This window comes from Dunckerocampus dactyliophorus, chromosome 3 (genome assembly GCF_027744805.1).
Source record: "Dunckerocampus dactyliophorus isolate RoL2022-P2 chromosome 3, RoL_Ddac_1.1, whole genome shotgun sequence".
Taxonomy (NCBI): Eukaryota; Metazoa; Chordata; class Actinopteri; order Syngnathiformes; family Syngnathidae; genus Dunckerocampus; species Dunckerocampus dactyliophorus.
In genome coordinates, this window is record NC_072821.1 from 33,558,951 (window position 1) to 33,585,265 (window position 26,315).

At 42.4% G+C, this 26,315-nt stretch overlaps 1 protein-coding gene across 3 annotated transcripts in view; it reads right to left on the reverse strand.

Moving 5' to 3' along the window:
- fam189a1 (family with sequence similarity 189 member A1) overlaps positions 1-26,315 on the reverse strand; it is a 130,631-nt gene that overhangs the window by 68,080 nt on the left and 36,236 nt on the right. For 2 of the 3 annotated variants that reach the window (XM_054769726.1, XM_054769729.1), the window contains exon 2: positions 438-494. The exons of the other annotated variant lie outside the window; for it this stretch is intronic. In XM_054769726.1, coding sequence (XP_054625701.1) covers positions 438-494 — 57 coding nt within the window. The remainder of the gene's footprint in view (positions 1-437; positions 495-26,315) is intronic. 3 annotated transcript variants of the gene reach the window in all.

Consider the following 26,315-nt stretch of genomic DNA (forward strand, 5'->3'; position numbering starts at 1 on the left):
CAATTTTTGGGAAAAGCTCCCCTGAAACGATTTATTCCCATTTCATTACACTGATTAAATTTGTACTTTTATTTATAACCTTATTTTTTAAACTCCTATTTCCTCATGAATAATATTTTTTTTCTTTTCTTTACCCGACACAGGAAGTGAGCAACATTTAAAAGACAAAACGTGGGGTGATATGTTGACAGTGAATTATCAGTAACTCTGCTTCTTCCTATTCCTTTTCGGACCATGTGACCATGACCTTCATGCAACTTGTTGAGCATGTCTGGAAAAAAAAGAAACCATACCAATCACAAAGCTTGATTCTCAGCCTTTGCGACCTGATCCGACCGCAAACAAAGCCTCCACAACATATTGTGATGTTGTAACCCTCTCATGAACCGATCTGTCTCATTATCTGCGCAGTGCGAGGGCGTTCAGCAGATACTCACCACCAGTGAGAGCGGCCGCTTCCATGAAACCACACCAATAAGCCCAGAGAGAAGAACCTGGAGACACAAGCACATGAAGGACATGTGACAACGAATGGAAACGGGCAACAATATGAAAGCACAGGTCGGTCGATACCGAAGAATGCTGTCGTTTACATTCACGGATCACTTTGGTGTAATTGTTTATTGGATCGTACGTCGTACAATCAAAACACAAATATCAAAATAACTGTATCACAGGTAATACTTTACCTTATATTTCTTGGTCACAACATACAGTAATAACCACCTGCTCGATCCAGTGAGACCTACACATTCAAGATTCGAGATTCAAGAGTTTTATTGTCATGTGCACAGTAGAACAGGTAGTTCTGCTATGCAATGAAATTCTTGTCCTGTTCATTCTCCCAAAAACAGAACAAAAAACACAAGAAAATGAATCAGAACATCAGAAACATAAATACCAACAAATTAAGCAACAGCAACAGAAGAGACTATAGAAGTGTTTTCAGCATTTACAAAAAATAAGAAATAATAATTGTTCGAGAGGTATTCATTAAACCCGAGGTTGCCAAAGTGGTGTACGCGTACTCCCAGGGGTACGCCAATTGTCATACGGCAGGGGTGTCCAAAGTGTGGCCGTTTGCCCCCGGCACATTCTAAAAATATAATTTAACAAGAAAACTTAAAAAAAAGAATAATGATTTTTTTTTTCTTTAAATGTAAACAAATCTGCAGTAATTTTACAAAAAAAAGTCTAAATATTATGGGACAAACGTAATTAACAAGAAAAAGTCATAATTTTATGAGAATAACATTATAATATTATGAGGAAAAATAACATCATTTTAGTAGCATAAAGTTGAAATACTGTATTAAAGAAAACCAAAGAAAAAATACTTTATTTTTTTTAAGTCATAGTCATGATAAACAGCGAATAAAGTTGTAATTTTGAGAAAATTAGGTAGCGGAAAAGAGTTGTAATATCACAGGAATAAAGTCAAAATGTTATGAATAAAGTCAGAATTATGAGAAGAAAATTTACAAGAAGAAAGCTGAAATAGTAGGAACATTTTACAAAATCCCAAGACAAATAGAAAAATGACTGTAGCTGTAATTTTACCAGAACAAATATGTTAAGAGAAAAAAGTCATATTCTAACCAGAAAAAAAAGTCTCACTTTCATGAGAATAAACTAGTAATATTATGAGGAACAATAACGTTATTCTAGTAGCATACATTTTAAATATTAAAGAAAAAATAAGTTAATTTTTGAAAGTCATGATATTATGATAATCAAAACAAAAAGTTGTAATTTTGGGAAAAATGAGGTTGGGTTACAATGTTACAGTGTGCAGATGTGGATGTGCAGGGTTTCATTACATTTGATGTTCATATGAGCTCGTCTGTTTGACGCAATAGAAGGCTAAATAAGGTTTGGACCTTCACGGTGACAAAAATTGCATAAACGGACCTTACTCAATTTTAATTGAAGACCCCTGGTTTCGAGGTTCTTCTGACTGAGAGGATTTCACATTCGCTCAAGCATTCTGATCAATTTAATTTGACAATTTGATTTATTTTAGCGTTATGCTTATGAGGCCCATGGGAAGCATTACTGCCACCATTCAATTAAAAGAAAAAAAAAAACAAGTAAATGTCATCGGTTCCCTTTGTTTCTCCATCTAGCCCATCAGCTTGTATGTCAGTGTTTGTTAGGTTCTCTCTTCCCTGTTGTGTTTGGCTGTCTTGTCTAGTCCATTTAGCCTCGCCTGTTTATTTGGGAAGATAGTTTGTCAACAGCAATCATCCTCATAGTCCAACCTCTGCTCTTGATATGGACTGTCTTAGGATATTACACACATATTATTACAAGCTTGACATCTCTGCAGCTGTACGTTTGACTCTCTGCCAGCGACTCAACTAGTCTGGACTCTTTTGTGACAGTTCTGCAGTTTTGCAGGCAGTCAAGTCAGTTCTAGTCAATGTCAATCTATTTATACAGGACCAATTCACAACAGAAGTTATCCCAGGATCTCGAACCATGCTCCTCGTACAGTAAACCAAGTCAACCCCTCATAAGGAAGCACGTGGCGACAGAGGCAAAGGGAAACTAGCGCTTGAAATTAGCTTTTCACCTGCTCAGACGACATGAGCGTTGAGCTAAAATGCATCTAAAATCTCTGATAGAAGCATTCCGATTCAAGCTGTCCGGACCCGGCATGCAGACCCTGCGCAATCAAAACAACAGCGCTAACAAAGCAGCAGGACGTGCGTCGCCGTGTGCCAGCACCCCTCGCCAAAGTACAAAAAAGACGTCGCAGTCCAGCGTAAAACCAAAACGGTCTCCGTGGTTGCACCGAACTGGCTTGGTTCAACACCACCGACCTCATCACACATCTGAAGAGTCATCACAGAAAACAGCATGAGGATCCTTGCAAGACCACGGCGATGACCTCCCCAAACAACACAATGCGCATGAAACAATGAATGTTTATGGAAGTAAACATGTTTGTAATTCATGCTCTGTATTTCTGCGTTTGTGGCAATTTCAAGGATTTTATGCAACCACATTTTTTTTAACCAAATCATTTCATGTAGGAGATTAAGAAGGAACAGGGCAAGACTTTTGGCTATGGCATTTTGCATGGCACTTGTTGAGACGTCCGTTCCAAGGATGTCTGTGTATATTCTCAGTCATCCAGGTAATGGTAAACGGCAAAAGGTTGATTCGAGGCAACTTGACTCCTCTTATTAGTTGAAGTCATCTCACCTTTAATCCAAAAGGCTTTTTCAGATCTAAATTTTAGGTGTCCCTGGCGGGTGGTCACCATAGGTTGTTGCGGTGGAACGACCATCTTGCATGGCGATAGGTACTTCAAACTACTCATGAGTGGCCTGATAGAACACGACAATCTTAAGGGGAGAGATGTCAGAACATGAGTGTAAGCGGACGATACGTGGTGGCTGTTCAGAGACGGCTAAGGAGCGTGTGGGACTTTTAAAACAATTTTCCGATGACAAGAACTTTTGCCTACATCTGTGAGTACATTTCTCCAAAACAACATGACGTATGCAGTAGGTCGGATATAGGCGACCCGAATGTTCAGACTGCAGTAGCATTGGATGGGATTTATATCTACAGTGGTGTGAAAAAGTGTTTGCCCCCTTGTTTCTCACACTTAACTCACTGACTGCCAGCCATGTTCAGGGAAGAGAGTTCCATACTGCCAGATTTTTTGGGCATTTTTGCTGAACTTTCAAGACCCACAGAATATTGAGTTTTAGGACTACATAAACATTGAAACTATCTAAAGAAACTTTAGACTCTCTTCTTTCATCAGAAAAGTTTGTTTCAAGCCTTTTTGGGTCTTTAGATACTGGCGGTAGAACATAGGGTAGTTTCAGCAAAAACACCTGATTTTGACCAAAAAACAGAGAAAACAAGCTTTTTCTGCATAGAAGCAAATTCAAGCAGAGTGATGGTGGGGTCTGCTGGATGCGGGGATGAATCCCTGCTGCTGACCGATCCAGATGGCAATCACTTGTCAGAAGAATCAGGGTCGGGTTCTGAGTCACCCGACTCTAAACGGCTTCCGGTGTCAGGCTCCGGTGTCGCGCCACACGGCTCAGCAACGTGAACCACTCGTTTGCTGCGTCGGCTGGCATTGTCAACTGCATTTGTGTCTACGTCACCTACGTCACCCATGTCACCGCTATCTTTCACGATCGCGTCACTACTAAAGGCACATCCACCGCCAGACAAGCTCTGTGACAGTGTTAGCTGCCTGTATTTTTGGTCTCAGCTCGATTTCTGCATGTGTTTCGCCATTTTCCTCTCTCAACCCACAATCCATCTTCTTCAAAGACGATCTGTCGCTGCCAGTTGGAGGAAAAGAGAACTGTTGCCCCCTACTGGGACAGAAATACATTGCCTACAAGTCAGAAATTCACACACAAGATGAATAAGACTTTGATCTGTAGTTCCCGCGGTAGAATGCAAAAGACGTCAATAGACGTCTTTGGCAGTGAAAGAGTTAAATGTTTCAGATCATCAAACTAATTTAAATATTAGTCAATGACAACACAGCTGAACACAAAATGCAGTTTTTAAATGAAACTTTTTATTGTTAAGGGTGAAAAAAAAATCCAAACCTACATGGCCCAGTTTGAAAAAGTGATCGCCACCCCCCGCAGAAAGAAAGTGATTGAGATCTATCAGTCTGGAAAAGGTTATGATGCCATTTCTAAAGTTTTGGGACGCCAGCGAACCACAGTGAGAGCCATTATCCACAAATGGAGAAAACATGAAACAGTGGTGAACCTTCCCAGGAGTGGCCGGACAACCAAAATTACCCCAAGAACGCAGCGACGACTCATTCCAGAAGTCACAAAAGACCCCACAACAACATCCAAAGAACTGCAGGCCTCAGTTGCCTCAGTTAAGGTCAGTGTTCATGACTCCACCATAAGAGCCTTTGACTGTGTAGATTGCCATCACCAAGCACATACATGGCTTACCAGGAAGTTTCAAGCCTTTGTTTCAGACTTTTTCAAAAGGCTTCACAATGTAAGAACTGAAGAAGCATTTTGAATTAAAGGTGAAATGTCTTCAACTACAAAGAAGTCCAATTTCTTCCAGTTCAGTCTTTGAAACGTACTTGATGACAAGGTTTCCATGGAACGTAAGATTCCACCAAAATTGTTAACATGAACTGTTTGTTATCTCAGCATGAAGACTTTCTCCTATCCATTTCTCTGTTTCTTGACCCTGATCTTCACTCCAGTCACAGTGTATTGCAACACTTCAAAATATCCATCATATTTGTACGCTTACCATAGTCCTCCATCCATGGACAGCACGCAGGAACAGGCAAACAGCAAATAGCAAAATGTTTCATTTTAACATGCTCAGAAAAAGGGGTGGGAATTTGACAGATAAAAACTGTCATTGGACTGCTCAGTATGTAAAATATATGTAAACATATTCATCACTGCAAATGTCCGCATTACCATAGCTCTGCATATTCCACAAACTGTGAGGATTAATTACGATGCAGCGTGGTCTCAATTATTTGACACTTTCTTACAATGTCATATGAATGGATTCATTGTCCAATTCTTCGTCGGTGATGTGGAAAAACAAACATGATGGGACTTAGATCCATGAAACGCCAATCTTCCCTCCAGCCACATATGTTGTGAAACCACAGAAGTCATGCATAACTCGACTTTACTGACTCAGGTTGAATCGGGCACTGGAGTCACCTGACCCACAGCAGTTGCGCAAAAACTCGTACATGCCCAACAAGTCAGTTGTGTAGTCGATTCACTCGAGTCACCTGTCGCAGAGCACATGCAATTTAAACTCGCACATGCGCAACAACTTACACCAGTTAGTCAGTGAAACTCGAGTCTTGGTCAATCCAGGAGTCGGAGAAACTTGAGTCATTGACAAGATGCGCAACAACTTACACTGACTCACTGGTGTAAATGAGTCAGTGAAACTCAAGTGATTGTCAACCCTTGAGTCAGTCAAACTTGAGTCTTTGTCGAGCACCCGTGAGTCAGTGAAACCCGAGTCTTCGTCAACCTGTTTATTAGTAAAACTCGAGTCTTTTTGGAGCACCCATGAGTCAGTGAAACATGAGTCTACGTCAACCTGTGAGTCTGTGACACGCTATTATTTGTCAAGCAGTGAAACTCAAGTCTTTGTCGAATACTTGCGAGTCAGTGAAACTCAAGTCTTTGTTGAGAACCCGTGGGTCAGTGAACCTTGAGTTTTCCAGAACACGTGAGTCAGTGAAACTCGATTCTTCGTCCAGTGAGTCAGTGAAACTCAAGTCATTATTGAGCACCCCTGAGTCAGTGAAACTTAAGTCTTCGAGTACATGAGTCAGTGAAACTGGAGTATTCATCAAGTACACGTGAGTCGGTGAAAGTCGACTCTTTGCCAACTTGTGAGTCAGAGAAACTCCAGTCTTTATCGAACGATTGTGAGTCCGTTAAACTTGAGTCTTTGAGTCTTGAGTCTTTGTCGAACACCTGTGAGTCAGTGATACTTACTTCATCAACCCCTGAGTCGGGGAAACTCAAATGTTTGTTGAGCACCTGTGAACCAGTGAAACCGGAGACTTTGTCAACTCGTGATATAGTGAAAGCCGAGTCTTTATCAAGCAACTGTGAGTCAGTGAAACTCGAGTCTTTATCGAGCACCTGTGAGTCAGTGGAAGTTATGGGCCGAGTGAGTGAATCGTTGGTTTGGTCAAGTCTGTGATGCAGTTTGGACAGGAGGGGGAAAAAAGACTTGATTTGAGGCAAGAGCCAGACTCGTTCATGACTTGCACATCCCTACTACAGAGCAGTTTAAGGTTGAGTTAAGCTAGGGGAACAGTTATGAGGCTGGTGATCTGCTCTTGTCAGTCACAGCAGGCTCTTCCTCTCGGCTGCTCACACAACGGGATTAGCATGCAATACATAACAGCATTAGTCACCAAAACCTGCTCTGCATAAACCATTCAAGCATATTTAAAAGGTCGCATTATTTTCTATTTGGAATTGTAAGCAGTGGGAAAATATTGTATGGGGTCACAAATAACGCGATTAGACGTTCAAATCACATCTATGCAAAGCCGCACTGACCTTGATTATAAGAGACATCTGTAAATTGTTTTGCGCCTCCACCACAGAAAAGCTTTTAGTCTCAGAGGAGTACTGACAACATGATAATGTATTGAAAGCGTCTTGCAATTAATTTGCAAGATGGGGGAGGCAAGTGGACTACAACACTGCATGAAAGAACTAACCAGTGGCCTTGTGTATGCATTTTGCCAAACATAGACATAGCTGACTTTGGGTGAGACTTTGGGTGAGAGGCGGGGTACACTCTGGATTTCTCACTAAAGACGGGACATGTATAAACAAACACTCACACTCACATCCATGGACAATTCTCAAAGTCTCCAATATGCAGATTTTACCATGTTGACCCAACATTTTACAGTATATGGTCCTTTTCCATATTTTATAAATTAAGATTAGGGTGTCATTTGGGGCCGCACGGTGACCGAGTGGTTAGCATTTCGGTTCAGTTCAGATCGGGAAGACCTGTGTTCGAATCTCTGTTGGGCGTCTCTGTGTGGAGTTTGCATGTTCTCCCCGTGCGTGCGTGCGTTTTCTCATTCGGTGTTTTTTTTTTTTTACCCATCATATTTTTTTTCTCCATGTCCCCTGCGGGGCGCCATCATTTTTTTAAATTCGGAGAGTAGATGCTCTGATAGTTTTATGAACGATTCTTTAATGTATTCTCCATCTGTGAATGGCTTCCCCCTCCTTCCCATGTCACGTGCAGCCCGGGGTTGCCAACTTGGCCATTTTCTCACTGAATCCGGCGACTTTCCAAATCCTCTTGGTGGCTTATATTCCCAAAAGCAACTTGCGACAAATGTAGGGACTGATATTTGGAGACGTAAAAGTGAAAGCATACAGTATATCGTTCTGCGGTTGCAGTCGAGAAGTCCGGCCCGCCTCACAGCAGTCACAAGCGGTCAATACACAGTCAGCTCCCGTGGCACACTATCTGCCTCTCGCGAAGTCACCACCTCGGTGATTAGCGTGTCACGGACTCTGAACACATACTGTAGCTACAGCACGCGTCTAGTTATAAAACACATTGTTACGCTCTCGTTAATTACAGTTTTATTTTACTGCGCAGTAACTTGCTTCAGACTACACACCAAACTCTCTCACCTTTTTTCTGTCCAGTGGGACTATACTATACTATACCAGCCTACCCCCCCTTCCCTTGCTCATCCAATCAGTAATTAAAAGGCAGTCTAGATCAGGGGTCACCAACGTGGTGCCCGCGGGCACCAGGTAGTCCCCCACGACCACATGAGGTGCCCGCAAGCCTGCTTTTCATTCAGGTTTTCAGTTAATAATGAAAGAACAGTAGAAAGAAATGCATTCTGAAATACAAAATGTGAGTTGTGGACACCAGCGTTTTGGTAATGTTCTGGTAAAACAAGCATATTCAATTTGTTTGGGTTTAAAATAAGCTCTGAAAATAAATGTTACAAAAATGAGTATCTCTTGGCCATTTTCATTTTGTAAAAGTAGCTCTCACAAGGAAAAACGTTGGTGACCCCTGGTCTGGATGCATTCACGGACGTGCGGTGAGTCGGATATTTCACATTCTTCTGGAAAACGCACATTCGGTGATAAAGAAAATCACAGAGCTCAGCATATCCGCTTTTCCTGGGGGTTACTGCCGAAAAACCATGAGTAATTGATACCCCCAGAAAAATGCTTGCTACCCCACATTTGCCCCATTCCCTTCTTTCTTCAATTGCCATTATTGACTTATGACACAGTCCAGGTTTAAGCCCTATATATGATGAAAAGAAATATAACACTTATATGCGAGAACAACGCTACAAACCCACAGCTTTTCAGTATGTGGAATCAAACTATGGAACAGATTGAGAGAGGGACTCAAACAATGCACCAAGATGAGCGAATTCAAGAAACAATACAAGCTGTTGATGTCTTGAACTTGTTACGTTTGTCTCTATTCATTATTATTTCTTTATTATTACACTGATTATTATTTAGGATTAATAATAATAATTCCATCGTCACATTGTTATATTACCTTATCAGTCTTCACCACATATGGAATACAGGAAGTGAATAAATGTACTACGATCGATGTGGAACGGATGGGGGGTAGGATTAAATAAGCTTTGCTTCTTCCTACTCCTTTTGGACATGTGGAACTGTGAACTGAATTATGTGATGTATTCCACTGTAACTTGTATGCATGTTCAAATGAAATGAAACCATTACCAAATATCCCTCACACGCTTATTAAATATATTGGTACTAACCACGAATGAATGGTCATGTAAGATGACTGATGGACAGATGGAATTGGAGTTGTGGAGCTTTGGTGCGTTCATGGACCGCCAAACAAAGTGCAAAATCTCAACGGTTGATGAAAAAACATTGTGTGTGAAGCATAAAGATTCTAACAGTGGTACATGTCACGTATTTGATCTCGTATTTATACATTTCTACCGACTTAACAACCACCCATTTTGGGAGAAAAAAAAAAAGTCCAAAAAGTGGCAAATTTGCAGGACCCTGAATACTGAATTGTGAACTTGCGGGGATCCTCTGCGATTTTACATCGTAACATTTCCACACTGAATTGCATAACCTGCGCTATCTTGACTTGACGCCACAATGGAGTCTTGATTGCAGCCTACAGGTGGTGACAAGATAATAAGCAGCTTGGCAGTTGTACAGGACCAGCCAGTCAGCATATGTTCATTAACCTACACACGCACACACGTCCATTACAGGGTGACAGCAGTGAAAGCAAACACATGATGAATGGCTAAATGGGCATTTACACGTCGCATCTTCCTGCTTCCTGCAATGTATTCAAAGCCTTTTACAATGTTGCCTCATTCACACAAACGCCCACACTGTGACGGCTTCGCTCGGCCTACGAGCTGATGTTGGCGCAGCAGTGGGAACAACTTTAACAGGACTCCGGTGGATCATGCCTATATCATTTCGAATTGATTCTCCTACCAAAGAGAAAGCACGCCAGGCCATACGATAAGGGTTAATCTGCTTTATAATGTAACGTGTTCCTAATATTTTGGTTACATTCCAAAATACAACTCAATCTTTCCTCTAAGACACAGGGGTCAAACTCAAAGCCTTGAGGCTAGATTTGGCCCGCCATACCTGTTTAATGTGCTTTTTAATCCCGCGAAAACCCGGAAACATTAATAATAAAAGGCACTTCTTTATTTTATTTGATTATTTTTTGTATTTAAAAAAAACATTTATTATATATTTTAATTGTATGGCTATTATTAATTACATTTATTTTTTCCAAATTTGTAAATTATATTCATATTAAATTTAGATCAAAAATGAAATAAAATCTTGCTGAAAATATTTGTTGTGTCAAATTTGACAGAAAATGTGGACTGCATGCAGTTGGAGTTTCTTATTTTTTTTGTTGTCAAACTTCATTTAAAATGAATTACACAATATAGCTGTCTCTCGTTTGCCGCACTTAATTGGCTTCAGACCCGACTGCGATAAGTGAATTCCCGCAAAGTAGGATTCAATATTAATAAATGGAATATTTTCATAGTTATGACATAGAAAATCTGTTTACGATCTTCTAAATACATTTTTTAACATTATTAGAGCCCTCTAGACATGAAATAACATCTCTATAGTCACCTATACACTCCTACTACCCAATATAGTAGACATAATAAGATTAAATAAGCCATAGTAGACATAAGTAAATAAGACAACATAGACTCAAATGCTAGCAGTTTCTTATTGTTTTTTTCTGGACAGTGTACTTCTTGCGGTGGCTATTGTCTCATCAATGTATAGTAATGGCGGCTTTAAATGCCTTTACACTCAAATTACCCAATATGGTAGACATCATAAGAGTAAATAACCCTTTTGAGACATAGATAAACTCCTGCTTATGCGTGTCACAGTAAATGTGTTCCCTAGGGGATGTTAGTGGCGGGCGAACAGATGTGCGGAGGACAGGAAGTGATGTTGGAGGTTCAGAGTTGAGTTTTAACTTGTCATGGGTCATGGCCCCAACAGGTAGAATCCAGGTTAAAACTTAAAGGAAAACTGCACTTTTTTGGGAATTTTACCCATCATCCACAATCCTTACGTGACACATGAACGCAGGTCTTTCTCTTTTCTGTGCGTTCTAAAGATATACATTCTGAAAAAACCTCCAAAAAGCACCAACAACACTCGATTTACATATAATGTGACCTGCATATTAACCAAGCTACAGCGACACTGTTATTATTATTGTTATTAACGTTGTTACGCCGAAGAACTACAGGACGTTCCTGCTGCAGTGACACCTCGCCACACCACACCGGCTAGCTAGTAGCCGGCTCGCGATTAGCTTCACCACACACTCACTCACAACGCGTCAGGCTACTGCCAAAAGGTAACGCTACATATTGCTGCTGTGTTTTTCTTTTTGAGTTTGGAAAAGTTAACGCTAGGTGTAGCGTTCCTTTCTATGTTGTGCTTAAAGTGACCAAAATACTGTAAGTATTACGTGTTATCATGACTGTACCTGTTACTACATGCTCACAGCATGGACATAAAACCATAAAACCTTGTTAGAGGTTTTTGGTGTTTTAACAGCGGCCTTTGTAGGCACCATAGGTGTGTCCCATTACGTGCGTTCATTAGCTGCCTCTTTTTATTTGGTTTTATATCTTTAGAACGCACAGAAAAGAGAAAGGCGTGTGGTCATGTCTCACATAAGGATTGTGGATGACGAGCAACATTCCCCCCAAAAAAGTGCTAAAGTATTAACCTGGATTCCACCGCAGTAACTAACAAAATTAACCTATTTAATTTTTTTTTAAAGATGTTATTCACCAGAAGAAAGATCTGCACTCTCACTCTTCTTCTCTCTTGGGCTGGCTTTAACTAGCAGGCAACCATCGCTGCCCCCTATTGTTCAATCCCAGCATCACAGGTCAGAACCACACACAATACTCTCGGTCATGACAATACCTTATGAAAACAGAAACATCAAAATAAAGTATGCACAAATGGAAGAAAACAATGTCAACAAACTGCCCCTGGTTGGAAAATCCTTTATTATCGTACCATTTTCCTTATGTCAAATAACTGTGCCAGCAATGGTTAGCTTCCATTTCGGTTATGTCGACAGCTGCTTATGCCGGCGTCCAGATAAGCGTGTACTACTAAAAAAACTTCATAGTTGCATAACTGACATTCACTTTGCATACCTAAATGAGTTGAATTAGTCACATTGGAAGCCGATCCATGTCTATGTAAATGTGTAATATAATATATAAATATATCACTGCAAAACCACAGCAACGCCTGTGTAAAGGCTTTTGAGCTGCGTCCAGATCAGTGTTGATCTTTGCTTATTCATGCATGCATGATGCCAATCAAAGAGAGTGAGGGTTTTGAAAGCAAGCCATTTCTCCAACATCACCACAGCCAAGATGGAGGGAGCAGTGTGGTTGCCTTGGTTACCGCATACTGGCCATTTGCCAGGATTTGTAATGATTTCCCATCAGCTGCTGCACTGATAAAAGCAGGTACCATCTCTGCTTCAGCTGCTGTCTCTCACAAACACACACTGTCACACACACACACACACACACACACCCAAGCGATGTCATGAAAACCGCTTCACACGGAAACAGGCTGATGGCCTCTTTTGTGCACTTTCTTCTCTCAAAACTTCCTGTGAAGAAGCTTTTACGTGTCGGTGTGTATCCATCCGCTTTGTTTCAGAATGTACAGTATATGCCTTTTTCGATTACAGTACATCCCCGCTTTTCGTGGGTGAATGGCAAAAAAAAAAAAAAACACAAGTCACTGATATGCCCATAAAAATGTCTACTTGTGACATAAGGCTCACACCTCCCCCTCCAAACGCTCCTGCTAGCTCAGGGGTGTCCAAAAAGCAGCCACCGGGGGCCCACGGGGGCCCACGGCTGTTTGTTCATTGGCCTGTGGCACATTCAAAATATATGACTTAACAGGAAAAAAAAAAAAAAAAAAAACTTAAATAAAAAAAATCAGCAGTCATTTTACCAGAATAAAGTCAAAATATTAACATAAAAAAGTTGCAATCTAACAAGAAAAAGTTGTAATTTAATAACATTGCAATAAAATCACTTTGTAATGTTATGAGTAAAAATAGCATCATTTTAGTCGCATAAAGTTAAAAAATGTTAAAGAGAAATGTAATTTTTTATTAAAGTGGTAAAAACAAATAAAGTTGTAATTTTTGGAAAATTTGGTTGGGTAAAAAGTTATAAGGCTACGAGAATAAAGTCAAACTATTATGGCAATAATGTCATAATTACGAGAAGGTAATTTAAAAAGATTTAAGAAAGTTGAAATATTTGTAAAAATAAAAACTAAAAAACATCAGCAAAAAAAATAAAAGCAACAAGTTGATATTAATAATAGGCTTTTTCACCTACATGACAATGTACATTTTACCTGTATTAATCATATTTACAAATATTCATATTTATAAACATTCATATTTATAAATTATGGTTCTGTGTTTTCTGGCTTATTTTTGAAGAAAAAAATAATGAAAATATGAATTAATACATTGTAGTGCAAGAATGTGTAAACATTCACATGAATGTTCCGATGCATGGATGGCTTTTAATGGAAATTTGCTGATTAAGCTGATGAGATCATTTATTAGCCAAACTACTATACAATATACAGTACTGACTAAAGTATATGTCGGGGGTGTTCAACCTTTTCCCACCGAGGACCACATACTGAAAACTTTAAGGCAGCAACTTTGCCACTTTGATATTTGGTAAAGCAACACATGTAGTTATGCTAAGAAGTTACTGTATATATATTTCGAGAAAAAAACCTGCATCTCAGCTTTGTCATGTAGGTGAAAAAAGCCTATTATTAGTATCAACTTCACTCTTTTTTTCTGTTGATTTTTTTTTTATTATTTTCCAAACGTTTACACTTTCTTCTTAAATAATTTTTGTAAAGTTTCTTCTTGTAATATGACCAACTATTTCAGCTTTCTTCTGATAAATTTTCTTGTCGTAATTATGACTTTATTCCCATAATGCTTTGACTTTATTCTAGTAACATTATAACATTTAGCGCAACCTAATTTTCTAAAAAAAAAAAAAAGACACCTTTATTTGCTGTTTTGTTTGTTTTTCATAATACTTCGACTTTAAAAAAATACATCTTTCTGTAATATTTTTTTAAATCTATATGCTACTAAAATGATGTCATTTTTCCGCACAATATTAAAGGTATTCTCGTAAAACTACGACTTTTTCTCTTTAGATTACAACTTCTTTTCTCTCAACTCATTCAATACCAAAGACGTAGTTATACATTTTTATAATCCCGAACGCTCGATCCCCACTACGTACGTTTACGTTTCTTTGCGCGAGAAGCAAAATGAGGCGATGATGCAACTCTCCACTAATGCATTAACACTTCAGAGCAATTTCAACAGATGAAAACGACCACAAGGTGGCAGAAGTGCATTGGTCAGGGATCGTGTTAACGGACAAATCACACGACAGGAAGGAGGGCGTGAGAGAGCGTGGCGGAGTGTAGCGTGCAGAAGGTTACGCATTGTAGGGAAATTTTAACTCATGCGCACGCACACACGTGCGCACACATGCGCGCACACGCATGCACGCACCTGCACACACATAGTTCAGTTCCAAATGTGAAAACTGTAAATAGTTCACGGTGTTATATTTGTAAATAAGTGGTTATTTTGATGTAAAACAACCCCTTTTTGTGTTGTTTATGTTGGTATTGTCATGGGCGGCCGTGGAACACGGCGAGTATTTTAGGATCCCAAATGCAGACAAGGGAGGCAGAAAGTACAAAAGAACAATTTAATATATAGAGTCCAAAGCAAAAATACAAAGTACAAATAAGGAAAATCCAACAAGGTAAGAGTCCATAACAAAAAACACTAACAGCAAAAGGCTGTTAGGATAAAACTAGAAATAACAAAAATACACTGCAGGCAAACCTTACAGGAGAAGATCACACAAAGGGCTAGCAGGTAGGTACAGGTAAGCGGGGAGCCAGAGAGCAGGGTAAGGAGCAGGTACAGGGAGCAGGTTGTCAAGGAGTCAAGGAGTACAATCTGGCACCGGTCTGGAGTTTGGCTGGAGCTTAAGTAGGCCGGTGGTAATGAGCTGCAGGTGTGTGTAATTAGGGCTGGGTCATGTTCAGGGATGTGCTGCAACAAATAAACGACAGAGGGCAGCAGAGCAGAACACAGAACATGACAGTATGCCCCCCTCTTATAAGGCGCCGCCTGGCGGCTTACCTGGCTTGTCAGGATGGAGACGGTGGAAGTCGCTAATGAGGGACGGATCCAAGATAAGGGAGCGGAGATCCATGAACGCTCCTCAGGACCATAACCTTCCCAGTCGACCAGATACTGGAACCCTCTGCCCCTCCTTCGGGAGTCCAAAATGGCCTTCACAGTGTAGGCTGGGTGGCCATCGATCAAGCGCGGCGGGGGCGGAGCCTCGACCGGAGGGCACAGGTGACTGGTAGATACAGGCTTGAGACAGGAGACGTGGAACACTGGGTGTACTTTGAGACTGGATGGCAGTTTGAGTCTCACGGAGGAGGGGTTGATGATGGAGTCCACAGTGTAGGGACCCACAAATCTGGGCGCCAGCTTCCTATTAGTCCCTGCTAAAGGTAAGTCCCTGGATGATAACCAGACCTCATCGCCAACCTGATAAGTGGGAGCTGGGATCCTGTGACGGTCAGCCAGCCGTCGATTTCGTGCCGCCGTGCGGCCTAGTGCAGCGACTGTCTCTCTCCAAATCCTCCGGGCTCGGCGTAGATGAACCTGCACGGATGGCACTGCAACTTCCGCCTCCTGTGAAGGGAACAGTGGGGGCTGATATCCGTAAGCGACCTTAAAGGGTGACATACCTGTGGCAGAGCTGACAAGCGTGTTGTGTGCATACTCCACCCAGGGGAGGTGGGGGGCCCAGGAAGATGGATGCCGGTGACAAACGCAACGAAGGGCAGCCTCCAGGTCCTGGTTGGCCCGCTCTGTCTGGCCGTTGGTCTGGGGATGGTGACCGGAAGAAAGACTGACCGAGGCCCCCAGCATCTTGCAGAATGCCTTCCAGACTCTGGACGTGAACTGGGGGCCCCTGTCTGAGACGATGTTCGTGGGAATGCCGTGAATACGAAAAATGTGTCTCACCAGCAGACGAGCTGTGTCCAGGGATGTAGGTAGTCCAGGTAGTGCAATGAAATGAGCCATTTTAGAAAACCGGTCCACAATGTTCAATACTGTCGTGTTCCCCCTAGAGGCAGGTAAACCGGTAATGAAGTCCAAGGATATGTGAGACCAGGGCCGGGCGGGGATGGGTAATGGTTGGAGCAGGCCGGCTGGTGGTCGGTTTGAAGACTTACTCCTGGCACAGACAGAGCAGGCCGCGACGAACTCCTTGGCGTCCGCCGCCATAGAAGGCCACCAGAATCTTTGCGCCAGTGCGTATAACGTCCGTTTGAGTCCCGGGTGGCAGGTTACTTTAGACGTGTGACCCCATTGTAGTACCTCTGACCTGAGCTCCTCTGGGACGAACAGTCTTCCTGGGGGGCAGCCCTCTGGTGGTCTCCTCCCATCTGTTGCTTCCGACACCTTCCTCTCCACCTCCCACTGGAGTGCACCCAACACTCGAGCCACAGGTATGATAGTCTCTGGTGCCTTTCCCTCCTCCGTGGGGCTGAAGACTCTTGATAGGGCATCGGGCTTGACATTGCGTGAACCGGGTCTGTAAGTGATTGAAAAATTGAAACGGGTGAGGAATAATGACCAGCGGGCTTGTCGAGAATTGAGTCTTTGAGCGGTGCGGATGTATGACAAGTTCTTATGGTCCGTGATGACTATGAACGGAAGTGTAGCACCCTCCAGCCAATGACGCCACTCCCGCAGCGCCAGAACGATGGCCAGCAGCTCCCTGTTACCCACATCATAGTTGCTCTCAGCCTGTGTGAGGCGACGAGAGAAGAAGGCGCAGGGGTGCAGCCTCTGGTCGACCGAGGATCGCTGGGACAGGACGGCTCCCACTCCCGTATCCGATGCGTCGACCTCTACAAAAAATTGCAGGTTAGGATCAGGATGAACGAGCACAGGTGCTGATGTGAATAACGATTTCAGATTACAGAAAGCCGTCTCTGCCTCTGGGGTCCACACAAACGGAACCTTAAGAGATGTAAGCCTAGTCAGAGGTCCTGCCTTACTGCTGAAATTGCGGATAAATCGCCTGTAGAAGTTGGCGAACCCTAGGAACCTCTGTAAGTGCTTCCTTGATTTGGGAGTTGGCCATTCGACCACCGCCTGAATCTTGGCGGGATCGGCACGCAATTGACCCTTCTCCACGATGTACCCCAGGAACGGCACTGATGTGGCGTGGAAATCACACTTCTCAGCTTTAACATACAACCTATTTTCAAGGAGGCGTTGAAGAACGAGTTTGACATGCGTAGTGTGTTCTTGTAGATTCCTAGAGAAAATCAGAATATCATCAAGATACACGAAGCAAAACAGATTAATCATATCGCTTAAAACGTCGTTAATCAGATTCTGGAACACCGCTGGGGCGTTAGTAAGACCGAAGGGCATGACAAGATACTCAAAGTGCCCCAGCGGAGTGTTAAACGCGGTCTTCCACTCGTCTCCATCCTTAATGCGCACTAAGTGGTAGGCATTACGGAGGTCCAGTTTAGAAAAGATCCGTGCCGAATGGAGAGCGGAAAAGGCAGAGTCCATGAGAGGGAGCGAATAACTATTACGTACCGTAATACTGTTCAAACCCCGATAATCGATACAGGGGCGCAAGGACTTGTCCTTCTTGGCAACAAAAAAGAAACCCGCACCGAGAGGAGAGGAAGAAGGACGGATGAGACCGGAAGCTAGCGAGGCAGAGATATAGTCCTTAAGAGCCTTTTGTTCCGGCCCAGAAATATTATAGAGCTTAGCGCTGGGTAATGTGGTGTTGGCTAGTAATTCTATCGAGCAATCATACGGTCTATGAGGTGGAAGTGTCTGTGCACGATCCTTACTAAATACTTGTTTCAAATAATGATATTCCTCAGGCACATTGGTGAGGTTAATCTCCTCTACAGGAAGTGGTTTAACGGAAACCTCGGAAATGGCAGACCTAAGGCAGTTAGCGTGGCAGAACGTACTCCAGTTGACTATGTTCATCTTAGTCCAATCTACGGCAGGATTGTGGAGTTTGAGCCACGGTAACCCTAACACTAGTGGAGCTGCTTGGGAAGGCATAATAAAGAAGCTAATCCTCTGAGTGATTACCCGACAATTGCAGAGAAAGAGGTTCGGTCTGATACGTGACTACTGCTAGAAGACGTCCATCTAAAGACAGAACCTCCTTCGGAGAGGATAGCTTAATCACTGGGATATTATGTTTCTCAACGAATGACGTATCCAAAAAGCAGTCATCGGCACCAGAGTCAACTAGTGCGGTTACAGTCACATTTCTGCCCCCCCCTGTAATAATCCCCTTGACCTGGAGACGTCTCAGGGACTCATTGCCTGTGTCGATCACTTCCTGGGGGTACTCACAAATACCAGCAGAGGACTGGCTGCTGGTGACGGGAGGATCGATACTGGATAGCGATAGTTGTGCCGATGGTGCTCCTGGAGTCGACCCTTGGCGACGAACTGGACGGATGGGGCATTGAAGAAGCCGATGACCTGGGTTACCGCAATACAGGCACAGGTTCAGGCGACGGCGACGGGCTCTCTCCTCGGCGGCTAGTCGTCGTCCTCCCAGCTGCATTGGAACCTCCGTATCACCATCAACCTTGATGGGGTGAGTCCTCCTCTGCTCCGTGGGCGAATGTGGTATCGGTGTATGAACCTGGTATCCCTCCTCTGCATAGTCCCTGATTCTCTCCTTTACTCGGTTGTCTAAACAAATCGCTAAGTTTATCAAGTCATCAAGCGATGTAGTATTATCCTTGGCTATTAGCTCATCCTTAATGCGGGCACTAAGAGCCCTCCGGAAGATACCACGGAGCACGGTATCGGGATATCCGCTTGCTGCTGCGAGCACACGGAAGTCAATGGAAAAATCGGCCACAGATTGCCCTCTTTGTTTTAAGTCCAACAGGCGATTGGTGGCTTCTAAACCCCGGATAGGGTGATGAAACACCCTTCTTATCTCCTCTAAAAATAATGGTAAGGAGGTACGGATGGCGGGCATAGACGTACTTATGGCCAGGGCCCAAGTGGCAGCTCTACCCGCAAGCAAGCTCATTATGAAGGCTACTTTAGCTTGATCAGAGGAGTAAGATGTAGGTTGTTGATCAAAAACTAACGAACATTGATGTAGAAACTGGTTACAGGAATCAGAGTCACCAGAGAAGCGAGGAGGGTGAGGGATACTGGGCTCACGAGCTTGATGAGCAGCAGGTGTGCTTGCAGCTGTGGCAGCAGCGGAATCACTCATGGTAGTGGTTGTACCGACCTCTGGTGGCGGAATCGGAGCGGAACATCCCAGTCGTTGATTTAATGCTTCCATGTTAGCAGAGAGAACAGAAATGGCTTCCAGGATCCCTTGGAGCGACTTCTCATGGCTTCCCACCATGTGTCCTTGGTGTGTCAGGGCTTTTCGGAATTGTTCCATGTCTGCGGGATCCATGTTCTGGCCAGATTGTTCTGTCATGGGCGGCCGTGGAACACGGCGAGTATTTTAGGATCCCAAATGCAGACAAGGGAGGCAGAAAGTACAAAAGAACAACTTAATATATAGAGTCCAAAGCAAAAATACAAAGTACAAATAAGGAAAATCCAACAAGGTAAGAGTCCATAACAAAAAACACTAACAGCAAAAGGCTGTTAGGATAAAACTAGAAATAACAAAAATACACTGCAGGCAAACCTTACAGGAGAAGATCACACAAAGGGCTAGCAGGTAGGTACAGGTAAGCGGGGAGCCAGAGAGCAGGGTAAGGAGCAGGTACAGGGAGCAGGTTGTCAAGGAGTCAAGGAGTACAATCTGGCACCGGTCTGGAGTTTGGCTGGAGCTTAAGTAGGCCGGTGGTAATGAGCTGCAGGTGTGTGTAATTAGGGCTGGGTCATGTTCAGGGATGTGCTGCAACAAATAAACGACAGAGGGCAGCAGAGCAGAACACAGAACATGACAGGTATAGTTGTTTAGATATTTCAGCTGTCACAAAAGCAAAAAATATGTGTATTTATTTAAATATTTCAAAGTGAAAGTTATGCTTGAAATGTATCTTTTCTCCCTTTTCTAGTCGGGAATTGATATTTTCCTGAAGCTTTTTTTCTGATGAAAGACGGGAGTCTAATCTTTCTTTTGGTAGGTTGCATTTTTATAAAGCCATAGGACACAATATTCTGTGCGCCTTGAAAGATCAGTCCAAATGGTCTAAAATGGCCGCTACTGAAGGGGTTGTCTTTTGAAAAATGGCTGGGATTGAGTGAGTTAATATTTGTACTTTATTCTTGTAAAATGACTGCAGATTTGTTTTCATTTTTTTAAAATTGTCTTGTTAAATCAGATTTGTAGAATCTGCTGCGAGCCGCAGGCCACACTTTGGACACCCCCGTACTACAGTATATGTACTTGCATATGAAGAATATTTTTTACAACCTCAAAAATCACAACAATGGAGGTAAATAGACACGCAAAATAACGCTTTCTTCCTGGTCCTGCCTCATCTCCATCTTGCAGAATGTCGTCTCCGATGATCACAAATGCCAGTGAAGTTAAGGAACCGACATTGCCTGTGTGTGAAATAGCTGTATCCCCTTCCTCTTTCTTAGTTTTACCCTTCTGAATGAACACAAACGGTCTGAAATGAATAACAACCCAATGTACAAAGAATGTCGTCCGCATGCAAAATGCTTGTGAAGCATTTTTTTGCTGTAACCTTGAAGTAACCTTTCCTGGCTGGTGAACAGAATGTGTGTGTGTGTGTGTGTGTGTGTGTGTGTGTGTGTGTGTGTGTGTGTGTGTTGAGATGTATTCATATACTGTCAGTATTCATGTCCACTGTGCCGTACTGCGTCAAGCAGCAGGTGAGCGTGGGCACACTGGATGAAGCATGAAGCAACGATTCCACACTGCGTCTCGCTTTCTTCCAGCTCGAGCCGACACGAGCGAAGAGAGCGAGAGTGTTTGGTCTCCTTGTGCTCCCGCTATTTAAACAACAGCAACCCCCCACCCCCCAACATCCGCCTCCAACTGTACTCCCTTTTCTCTCCACCCACCACCTGCTTCTCCGTCCCGAACCCTCCCCCACCTCATATACTGTATGTTATCACTTTGGAGCTCAGCCGCACCTCGGCGAGGTTGCCATGGAAACAGCGGAACAACAGCATGTTGACTGCTGCTCCCTGGGGGCGTGGCATGTCCGCCACCCTTTGCGCCTCTCTTCGCACTCATGGTGGTCTACGGTGCCCGTGAGAAGAATCCCGAAGCATTAAGTTGGCATTATGCATAAATGAAAAAACAAGCATGGGTCAAGCCACCAAATCGCTGCCATTTGCATCCCCAGAATGTAACACTGTATTCATCAAAGTGTCCGTACGTTGATGTGATTGCATATAAAACAAATTTTAAAGATTTATTTAAACAAGATGAATTTAAACACTGGAAAAATACCATTTGTTGCATGTCCCTGAGTCCTAAAATTACACTTATAATAATTTAAATTCTTCAGAAATTGCATATGTGTGTTACTCTTTATCCAAGCGAGACTTCTTAAGTGTATTTCCTTAAAAAAACAAAAACACTTTAGTTCACTCTAACTTCAGCGGGTGCGGCTCATATACCAGTGAGACTTACACACCAAAATTTACGGTAAACGCATATCAAGTTTGGAAATATGGGCCATTATTTTACTCAAAAAATGGTATAGTTAGAAATCCCTCAGTTTTTGCATGTTTATGTTGTTTTCTTTCATTGTGTTTCGGCGAACGGCGACCCTGAACACACCATAGTTGTGTTTGTGCTGACTTTCACGTTTTTCCCACGCTGCACAAATAGACTACTATACTGTATTTTTCCTGTTTTTCCTTCACCTCATATTCGAATGCATAAAAGTAAGGTTTGATTGCTGATGTGCATATTTGTTCGGTGCACAACCTCAAGTTAATTCATGCTAGCACACTGCCTGTTACCACACACATCAAACAGCGACGTTATCATCTTCTCTCTGGAAAAAAAATGCTTTTAATTTGATGTTGTTCCTGTCTTAGTTTTACACAATACATAATAAATAAATCAATAAATCGCTGTAATGTAGATAGAATAATTTTAAAAATACAAAAAACACAATCCTACGCAACAATGACACTGTAGGCCAGCCTGTTTTTTAAAAATAAATACATCTTAAGCAAAACAGGCATTGTTGACACGCCATCCAAGCACTTCCTTTCTTAGAGATTTCCACCGAAGAACACATCAATTGTGTCAGCCTATTCTCATGAGACTTTTGTAGGATTTTGCGCCATGACCAGTTAAAAACAGACTTTTATGTTGAGATTGCTTAAAAAAGCATAAGTTTTTCAGGGCAGCGAGTCAGCAACACATCCACAGCATAGGCTGGCCACTTTAGTAGGTGAAAAAAATACATTTGCCCTACAGTAAACCCCCATTCAGAAGCAATATCATACTTCCCATAGAACTCTTTTTAGAGGTATAATTCATGGTTAATTTTAATTGTTACTTGAGGATGAGTCTGTCTTGTACAGGGATGTCCAAAGTGCAGCCTTAAAGATATCATTTAACAAGTAAACTAAAAAAAAAAAACAACCAACAGCAGCAAAAATTGAAAAATCTGCACTAATTCTATATGAACAAAGTCAAAATACTAAAAAAAAAAAATAGTAATCTAACGAAAAGGAGTTGTAATAACGTTATTTTAGTAGCATAAACTGGAAATATCAAAGAAAGGTGTTATTATTTTTAAAGTTGTAATATTGTAATTTTGGGAAAATTAGGTTGCGGAAAAAGTTACAATGTTATGAGAATAAAGTAAAAATATCATGGGAATAAAGTCATAATATTACGAGAAGAAAAGAAGAAAGATGAAATTGTTGCAAAATTTAAAAATAAACAGCAGATATGAACAAAGGGCTAATATTTTACATGAAAAAAGCAAAAAATATGCAAATATAAGAAAATAGACAAATTAAAAGGGAAAAAAGATCATTAAAAGAAAAATATTAAGATAAAAGTCATATTCTAATGAGAAGAAAAAGGAGCAATTTAATGAGAATAAACTCCTGACCTTATGAGGAAATATAATGTAACTTTAGTAGCATATATTTGAAATAAACTGCTCAAAAAAAATAAAGGAACACTTGGAAAACACATCAGATCTAAACTGGGGGAAAAATGATCTTGAATATCTTTCCTGATAATAAGTGGGTGATGTATTAGTAACAAAATGATGCCACATCATTTGATAGAAATTAAAATGATCACCCTATAGAGGGGGGAAATCAAAGACACCCCAAAAATGAAAGTGAAAAAATGATGCAGCAGACTGGTCCATTTTGCTAAAATGTCATTGTAGCAACTCAAAATGATTCTCAGTAGTTTGTGTGGCCCCCACGTGCTTGTACGCATGCCTGACAACGTCGGGGCATGCTCCGAATGAGACTACGGATGGTGTCCTGCGGGATCTCCTCCCAGATCTGGACCAGGGCATCACTGCGGTACCTGGACCCATGGAGGAGATTCCAGCAGACAGGTAGTTACTCCAGGAGAGATGGACAGGGCCGTAGAAGGTCCTTCAACCCTCAGCAGGATCGGTATCTGCTCCTTTGTGCAAGGAGGAACAGGATGAGTACTGCCAGAGCCCTACAAAATGACCTCCAGCAGGCCACTGGTGTGAATGTTTCTGACCAAACAATCAGAAACAGGCTCCATGAGGGTGGCCTGAGGGCCCGACGTCCTGTAGTGGGCCCTGTGCTCACTGCCCAGCACCGTAGAGCTCGATTGGCATTTGCCATAGACCACCAGAATTGGCAACTACACCACTGGTGCCCTGTGCTCTTCACTGATGAGAGCAAGTTCAACCTGAGCACATGCGACAGACGTGAAAGGGTCTGAAGATGCTGTGGAGAACGTTATGCTGCCTGCAACATCATTCAGCATGACCGGTTTGGTGGTGGGTCAGTGATGGTCTGGGGAGGCATATCCCTGGAAGGACGCACAGACCTCTACAGGTTAGATAACGGCACCCTGACTGCTATTAGGTATCGGGATGAAATCCTTGGACCCATTGTCAGAACCTACGCTGGTGCAGTGGGACCTGGGTTCCTCCTGGTCAACGACAATGCCCGACCTCATGTGGCTAGTGTATGCAGGTAGTTCCTGGAGGATGAAGAAATTGATACCATTGACTGGCCCCCACGTTCACCTGACCTAAACCCAATAGAACACCTCTGGGACATTATGTTTAGGTCCATCCGGCGCCGCCAGGTTGCTCCTCAGACTGTCCAGGAGCTCATTGATGCCCTGGTCCAGATCTGGGAGGAGATCCCCCAGCACACCATCCGTAGTCTCATTAGGAGCATGCCCCGACGTTGTCAGGCATGCGTACAAGCACGTGGGGGCCACACAAACTACTGAGAATCATTTTGAGTTGTTGTCATATTTAAAATATATATACAGTGTATATATAAATTTCTCATCATATTAGTATTCATGCATGTGAACGCACACACACACACCGTTCCACAGTTCTCATGTCACTAGAGGAGCTTTGATGCAGTGTTATGTTTCCCGTACAAAGATCAAGATGCACTTCCTCTGTACAAAGACATTTCACGGCTGAATCAAATGTGTGTATGAACGTCATAAAGCCGGGGGCACATCCTTTGTGTTGCTAGGAGGATAAGGTGAGATGAACCTTTCGTATTCATTTGAGGGGAAATTCACTAAAAACAGACAAGAAAGAGTAAGAATTGCACAAAATGTCAATAGTGTAAACAAGTGATTCTCAAGCACCAATTTCACTTAATTGGTCCGAAAATGACATATAATGACAGGCAGAACAATTACCGTAAATGTTAAGGGCACCTGAATATAAGCCACACCCACCAAAAGCTGCAAGTGTGCATGTTGTAACATGGGATATTTACACAGAAAGGGACAGTATAAACCTTGCAATCCTGCCCTACACTCAGGGCAGTGTTCCCAGCCTTGCTCGTTAGCTCTGATGAGTCAGATGTGTGACGCTTTTTTTCATAGGCGTTCAACAGCTGCCACGGTCCAAGCAGTCCAAGCAGAAGCTGTAATTATTCTACACTTGATCAAACTTACTTCAGATTTGAAAGCTCAAAACACAATCGCTGCATTAGGCTTCCAAACATGTGATATTAGCGTCCACTTTACTACACCAATTCACTACTTCCTGAATCTGCACTCTAAGCACCACGGGAACTGTAGTTAGCCATAAATTAACCGGAATTCTAGTTGACAGTTCTTCCACTTGATGGCAGAAAATACATAGTTACCCTGTGTATTCACTTTATCTCATGTAAAATATGGGCCTTTTATCAATAAAAGTTGGGAAACACTGGTGTACACTGGAGGTTCAAGATCGAGAAGACACATTGCGGTAGCTGGCAACCACCCTTCTGCCAACGAAACAAGCCTCAGCATACGGCAGTAGGGGTGTCACGAGACAGCCAACTCACGGGTCCACGAAAGTGACGTGAGACAAGATTTTAATGGTAATTTTAAGAAAAGTAGAATGAAAAAATATGACAAACAATCTTTTGGATTTACCGTAAAAGCGGCCCAAAACAATGCAGGTGCATTTTGAAATGTTTATTGTCCCACAAATTGACGCTAAACAATATTATTGTCAATATTATTGTTTTTGAGACCAAATAAACCACTAATGTTATAATAATATTAAAAACAAATAATAATAATATCTCATAATAATGCAATATTTCCTTTAATATGTCATTTAATGTAGGTCGCACTATGGCCTTGTGGTTAGCATGTTGGCCACACAGTCAGGAGATCGGGAAGATCTGGGTTCGAATCGAATCTGGGTTCGGTTTCCCTCCACATTCCAAAAACATGCATGCTAGGTTAACTGGCGGCTTTAAAAGGTCCATAGGTGTGAATGTCAGTGTGAATGGTTGTTTGTCTATACAAACAGTCCAGGGTGTACCCCGCCTCTCGCCCGAAGACAGCTGGGATAGGCTCCAGCATACCTGCGACCCGA